At 50.8% G+C, this 7,276-nt stretch overlaps 1 protein-coding gene across 3 annotated transcripts in view; it reads left to right on the top strand.

The window, feature by feature from the left end:
• Positions 1 to 7,276, top strand: part of DHCR7 (7-dehydrocholesterol reductase) — a 16,336-nt gene that overhangs the window by 4,255 nt on the left and 4,805 nt on the right. For all 3 annotated transcript variants that reach the window (XM_003798576.3, XM_023518474.1, XM_012810719.2), the window contains exons 3-6: positions 2,723 to 2,826; positions 3,444 to 3,666; positions 5,379 to 5,469; positions 6,329 to 6,542. In XM_003798576.3, coding sequence (XP_003798624.1) covers positions 2,729 to 2,826; positions 3,444 to 3,666; positions 5,379 to 5,469; positions 6,329 to 6,542 — 626 coding nt within the window. In that variant the 5' untranslated portion in view covers positions 2,723 to 2,728. The remainder of the gene's footprint in view (positions 1 to 2,722; positions 2,827 to 3,443; positions 3,667 to 5,378; positions 5,470 to 6,328; positions 6,543 to 7,276) is intronic.

The raw sequence follows: 7,276 nt of genomic DNA, 5'->3' as shown, positions 1-7,276 counted from the left end.
AAAAAAAAAAAAAAGTGAAAAGGAACTGGTGTAGCTGTTTTCAAGTGTAGACTGGTGTCTGTGCATCTTGGGTGTAAAATAGAGCACACCTGTGCACCTCCTGCCTCTGTTTCAAGCTATGTACTGCCAATACCTTATCTATATGTTTATTACAAAATTCAGTGCTTGCGACAGATGAGCTGACTCCTGGGTGAATGAACTCTGTAGTAAGATAAAAATGGTAATTTGGACTTGTCTTAGTTCCTAGAAGACAGACACACTTTGCCCTGTTGGCAACAGTCTCCTTTTGGCTTTTCCATTGCTAAGTTCTGAAGATCCATGTTGCCTCACTTTTTGCAATTTTCCAGCACATTAGATGATTGAAGGATAATGTTGGTGTCAAGCATTGCCTCCACGGGCTTGTCTATGACTTGGGGCAAATTGTGCAAGAGTGGCAGTTGTGTTCATGGGGGCTGGAGATGAAAACGGGGCAGTGTGAAAAATCAGGGTCAGAGGGCTGGGCACTGACCTGCTAAGTTTGGGTTGGGACCAGTGAAAAAGACTCTCCATCAGGACAACCTGATGTTGCTGTTCAATAAAAAGGGACAGGAGAGCCTCTGGAGGGGAACTGTGGCATGCAAGCTAGGTGATTCCAACATGTTGCTTAGAGTATAAAATACCTCTTGGGGGAAGTGTTCTTTTGTCTGCTTCGATTCTGCAAACGGAGTCTCTGCCCATCAGGAACACTTCCCCCTGCCTTGGACATCTTAGGAGCTTCACAAACTAACCTGTATGAATTGAATTAATGAGACTCCAGTTCTCACACTGCATAATGAAAATGTCTTTCATCATTGAGATTTGTTAAATAAATGTAAATTTTTTAATCCAAGTGACAATGCTAACACTTAAAAAACATGAGAATAGGCTCGGCGCCTACAGCTCAACCGGCTAAGGCGCCAGCCACGTACACCTAAGGTGGCGGGTTCGAATCCCCAGCCCGGACCCGACAAACAACAATGACGGCTGCGACCAAAAAATAGCCGGGCGTTGTGGTGGGCACCTGTAGTCCCAGCTACTTGGGAGGCTGAGGCAGGAGACTCGCTTTAGCCCAGGAGTTGGAGGTTGCTGTGAGCTGTAATGCCACAGCACTCTACCCAGGGGGATAGCTTGAGGCTCTGTCTCAAAACAAACAAACAAACAAACAAACAAACAAACAAAAAAATGAGAATATTAAAAGATTTACCACAAAGTTCTCTACCACATCCCACAGTCTGGCTGGACAGCAGCAAGCTTTTCATTCTTTTAGCTCTTTTTATGTTGTTTATCTACCCATTTCTAAATCATTTGCTTTCCTTGCCCCCAACTTTGCAAACTTCCTTCTGCACATCCAGTAGTCAGCTGTTAGCCACAGTCAACATGGTTGAGCCAAATGTCCTGTAATTATGATTCGTTGTCTTTCTTCCCCCTTGTATGACTTTTCATTTTTCTTGCTTACCTCACTTTTTCCCCTTGATAAAGTTCCTGTGTATCTGTTACTAATTTTTCCTGGAATTCTCTAACAGCTGTCAAGCATATCAATTTTTCTGTATGCTCTAACATAGCAAAACTTATTTTATTTCTGTTATTTTCCAGCCATTCCCCTTGTGCCAGTGCAGACTGGGTCCTGGCTGGTCCTGCTGCTCAGGACCATCCTGGACCTTGCCCTGGCCCTGCCCCTGGGCATCCCTTTGGCGGCTGTCTTGGATCCCCAGCTCCTTGGATCTCGTGCCATCTTCTTTAAATACTAGTTCACTTGGGAATAGAATTCTAGGTCAGGAAAAATTTTCCCTCAGAATACTAAAGTTTTTCATCCTCATCTCTAGAATCCAGGTTGCTATTGAGAACTCTAAGGCTACCATGATTCTTAATCCTGGTTTTTCTCTGAAAGCTTTTAAGAGCATCTTTTTAAACAATCTGATATTTTAAATTTTCACAGTTATGAACATGTTCTGGAAGTGAGGGTGTCACTATTTCCCCCACAATACAACCATGTGGGGGTAATTACTGAGCACCCCGTGAGAGCCATTGGTCAGTTCCTGGTAGTGAAGCAATGCAGGGGACTCAGGGTTCCTGCTCTTGGGGTACTTATGTTCCAATGGGGGAGCCGGGGGACAGACTGTACATATGTATACAAATAAATAAAACAATTCTATATGGTGAGGAGAGTAGTTAAGAAAATAAAAGTCCCAGGTGGAGTGCTTTGGCAGGGAACCCGGAGAGCAGCCAGTTTACATTGGCTAGGAGGGAAGGTCTCCAGAGGAGGGGACGTTTTTCATGAGCCCAGAATACAGACACCTGCAAATGTGTTCTAAGCAGAGGAAGTAGCAGACCCCACAAATGAGGTGAACTCTATTCAAGGATGAGTAGACATCCTCATGTCCCTGAACAGAGGGGGCAGTGGTACAGTGGTGTGTATGAGGTGGGGAGGGAGGCTGTGAGAAGTGAGACTGTTCTGAGGATGAACTGAGACCAGCAAGAGCAGGTATGGGAAGGCCTGGTGGGACAGGGCTGCGAGCTCCAGGAGAGAGAGTCTAAGACGGGACCATCTCTTACCTGCCCAGAACCTGCTGTTGGGGACAAGGCACATTGGGGAGGTGGATGAAGGAGAGAGATCAGCCCCTCCAGGCCCTGAGAGTGGTGAATGCAGGAGGGAGAGGTGGTGTCTGTTCTCTGTGGGACAATCTGAGCAAGGTGTCTCCTGCAGGGCCTAATGGCTGCAAAATCCCAGCCCAGCACGCCCAAAACCAAGAGTCCAGGCAGCGTCTCCAATGGCCAGACTACATCTCAAGGACAGTGGGGCCGTGCCTGGTAAGGATCTTACTCCTTCTCCCAGTTGAAAAATATAGTGGGCTCTTAGAGGTTTTTTAGCCTTTGGGATTTTATGGACCCAAAGGAAAGAATGACTTACTAAACATTTTTTATTAAGTCTAATGGAAGGTAAGCAGTTTTCTATTTTATAGAATAAGAAATTAAAAAAAGAAAAACTAGGATATTCCATCCTCAAACAATATAGAAAGGATATGGACTTTCAGGGCAACCAGTTCTCTCCCACTGCCCTGGGTCAGGATGCTGTTGTCATGCTGTTTGCCACAGAGTGATGGGAACTAGGTGTGGGTGATGGTCTTCCCTGGCCTGGAACTGGGGAAGGCAGGGTGGTGGTGAAAGGCCTTCCTGCTCTTGTGTCCTGGGCCCTGGGCTTCTCAGGGGCACCCACAGATCCATCTGCCGATGGATGGCTGTGGGGCAGGCACCAAGGGTGGCTCCTTCAGCAGCAGGGAGGGGCAGGGCATGGCATTAGAGCTGAGCCTTCCCGCACGGTGCTGGTGGGCTCAGACAGTGGGCCCCTCACATGAGGCCATCTTGGACTCCCGTGTGAGGTCGAGGGATCAGTGGGCCCTGCGTGACCAGCTGCATCTGCCCGGTAGGGAGGTGGACTGGTTCTCCCTGGCGAGTGTCATCTTCCTGCTGCTCTTTGCGCCCTTCATCGTGTACTACTTTATCATGACCTGTGACCAGTACAGCTGCGCCCTGACTGCCCCTGTGGTGGACATCGTCACCGGGCGTGGTCGGCTCTCAGACATCTGGGCCAGGACCCCGTCTGTGACAGTGAAAGCGGCCCAGGTCTACGCCTTGTGGGTCACCTTCCAGGTGAGCACCCTTGCCCGTGGAGGGTGGGCCCTCCTGCTGGGATCATCCTTGCTTTGTCTAGAATGTGGGATCCTGACTCAGGTTGACATTTAGGTTCCCAGGACCCAGCAGGGCATTACATAGACTCAGATGTACTTGGGTTTGTTGTCAGACACAGGACAGGAGGCACCTGTTGGCATCAGTGTTCGACACACCCTAGGGGATACCTGGATGTAGTTCTAGAGCGTGCCCAGCCCTTCAGGAACAAGCTGGGGATAAGGAGTGAGACTCTGGGAGGGCCTGGCCAGCTGGTGAGACCTTAGACACAGTAGGAGGCGTGTCTTGCACTCACCTGTGGGAAAGAGCATCCTCACCCAGAAAGAGGAGCTTTCAGTTACTAGAGATACTGCTGACAAATGCCAAGACCTTTGTCTCCCAGGGAGCTGTTGCACAGTCCAGGTTAAGGTTCCCCAGGGTGTGAGTTCTGAGAGAGGAGTATTTTCACAATACACTTGGCAAAAACTACGTTGCTCATTGGCTGAACGCATGATGATGTTTCCAGTTAAACAGTACCAGGAGAAGGCGCACACCTGGGTTTCCCTTCCCACGAGGAAAGCGTGGATCATTATTTGCTGTTTTTCCCCAGGGTCCAAGCTTTTGGGCTTCACAATCCTTCTTGGTTCAAGTCTCTTTGTCCCTTTGGGTAAAAAAATGGCAGGAGCAGCATGGATCGCAAAAAGCAGAAACCCCCATCCATTTGTCACAGATGGAGGGGCACACAGTGTGTGGTGTGTCTGTCCCTGGGTACTGTTTGGCAGTAGGAAGGAATGAAGTTCTGGTACGTGCGAGGGCGTGGGAGAACCCTGAGCATACTGTGCTAAGGAAGCCAGCCAGAGACCGTGTGCAGTGGGATTCCATTTACACGAGATGCCTGGAGTAGGCAAATCCACAGAGACGGGAAGATCCGTGGTCATCAGGGCTGCAGGGATGGGAGATTTGGAGTAACCATGAAGGGGCCTAGGGGTCTCTTTTGCAGTGATGAAAAAGTTCTTGAATTAGCTTGTGGTTTTTTTTTTTTTTTTTTGAGACAGAGCCTCAAGCTGTCACCCTGGGTAGAGTGCCGTGGCATCACAGCTCACAGCACTCCAACTCCTGGGCTCAAGCGAGTCTCCTGCCTCTGCCTCCCGAATAGCTGGGACCACAGGTGCCCGCCACAACGCCTGGCTATTTTTTAGTTGCAGCCATCATTGTTGTTTGGCGGGCCCAGGTTGGATTCGAACCTGCCAGCTTTGGTGTACGTAGCTGGCGCCTTAGCCACTTGAGCCACAGGCGCTGAGCCTGAATTAGCTAGTGTTGATGGTTGCAGAACCTGGTGAATGCACTAGAGGCCGCTGCATTGGGTACTTCAAAAGGGTCAATTTTATGGTGTGTTAATTATATTTCATTTTTTAAAATCCACCCCCCTCAACAAAAAGTGATTAGGGTATGTGTGCTCTCCTGAGAGGATGAGCAGGGCTGGGGGTGTGGAGGGCACTTTGGTGCCTTGGCTGGTAGGGGAGTTTCCTGTTTAGTAATCTATTCAGATCCTTCAGGGGACCTGCAGTCCCAGCTCCCAGGAGCAGCAGCCTCTTCTGAGTAAGACCAAACTTAGGGTTTTTCATGTTGGTGCTAGGTTGAAACTGGAGTCCACCCTCCAGGCTGCAGGCAATTTGGTGTAACATTGTCTGTTACAGGTGCTTTTGTACATGTGGCTTCCTGACTTCTGTCACAAGTTCCTGCCGGGCTACGTAGGGGGCATCCAGGAGGGGGCCGTGACACCTGCAGGTAAGCCCCCCCTTCCTTCAGCTTCCCCTCAGGGCTGTAGTGCCCTGCCCCCTTCAGCCCAGGGGCTGCCCTCCCCTTGCCGCTTCCATGGTAAGGCTTCTCACAAACTAAAAATGAATTTAGCCTGTACCAGGCCTCAAAAGAATTGAGGGGAGCCGTGGCCATCCCAGATACAAGGCTGAATGTCACTGTCCTTCATAAGAAGCCACTGATGGGCCCTGGCCCCTTCCCTGGACCCACAGTAGGTAATGTGATCAACTCATGGGCCAGTTTCCTAAAAGACTGCCATGCCCAGCCGCAGTGCCACCCACATCTGCGGGGAGGCCTTGTGCATCCCTCGCCATTGCTGAGAACCTGTGAAGGCCCAATTTCATGCTGTGTGGGGTGCAGACTGGAACTCCATCCTGTCCCTGCCCGTGGGGACCTCCCAGTCGAGTGGGGGGACTGAGACTTTCCCTGATTTTTACATGGGGAGTACAGGCCTTCTCCACCTGCTTCTGCCACTCAGCCCCACCCTCCCTGACGAACCGCAGACCTGTCACTCGGCCTGTGTTCACTTGAGGAGACTTAGAACCCGAGGACTAGAGCCACCTCCTTGTCCTCTTCTGAAGACTCAGTAGGAATAGTTGGTTTCTTAGCCACCTGTGTGAGGGATGCTATTGGCCTTTTGTCCTGGGAGTCTGGGATCGGTGCAGATGCTGACCAGCCTCTGAAGGGTTGGTGCCAGGACACAGGACAAGGGCCTGGGCAGCAGCAAAGGCCCAGGAAGCAGGTGGGCCCCTCCAGGCGTGGGACTGCCCGTCTAAGCCCCTTGATGCAGGTCAGGGAGATGCTCAACTTCTGCATCTCCCCTCTGCAGGGGTCGTGAACAAGTATGGAATCAACGGGCTGCAGGCCTGGCTAATTACGCACCTGCTCTGGTTTGCCAACTCCCACCTCCTGTTCTGGTTCTCGCCCACCATCATCTTTGACAACTGGATCCCGCTGCTGTGGTGTGCCAACATCCTCGGCTACGCCGTGTCTACTTTTGCAATGATCAAGGGCTACTTCTTCCCAACTAGTGCCCAGGACTGGTACGTTCTTAGTGGAGGCTGCACCTGATGTGGGAAGTGCTGTTCCTGCCCCGCACTTGTCTCTGCTGCCCTGGCTGGGAGGCTGGAGAGTCCTAAGGACTGAGAAGCCTCAGAGGGAGAGGGGAATGGAGCCTTTGTGACCCTGGGGAACATCCTTTCTGAACGTCTGGAGACTTCTCTGGCCTTAGGAAGAATGCAGCTGACAATGACTGAGTCATGGCCTGTAGGGCTGTCTTGGGAGCAGGGAAGCTGGAAAGACAACTGCTGGCTGGAGGGAAAGGCAACCATTCACTGCCTCTTCCTTTGGAGTAGTGAGTGTGGCCTCAAAGAGTCTTAGTGAGGGGTCTTGTTGTCTTAGTGGCTTTAACGTAACAGCTTCCCAGGAAAGCCCTTCTGGTCGGTACCCATTCTTACGTACCTTGGGCTGGACAGTGGTCAGACATTCGTCTACCCCTGCCATCCACTTGCCTATCAATTCATCCAATACCTATCCATCCATCTGTCTATTCATCCACCTGCCCATCCATCCCCCTACCTATCCATGTGCCTGCCCATCCATCTATCTACTCATCCATCCATCCATCTGTGCCATCTACCTGCCCACCCTTCCATCTATCCATTCATCCCTCTACCCATCCTCATCCCTCCATCTACCCACTCATCCTATCCCATCCATCCATCCATCTGCACACCCACCCTCTCATCTCTCCATCTACCCACTCATCCTATCCCAT

This window comes from Otolemur garnettii, unplaced genomic scaffold (genome assembly GCF_000181295.1).
Source record: "Otolemur garnettii isolate 467f Iridium unplaced genomic scaffold, OtoGar3 scaffold00140, whole genome shotgun sequence".
Lineage (NCBI taxonomy): Eukaryota > Metazoa > Chordata > Mammalia > Primates > Galagidae > Otolemur > Otolemur garnettii.
Note: the sequence above shows the minus strand (reverse complement) of the source record. Positions and strands in the feature narration are given on the sequence as shown.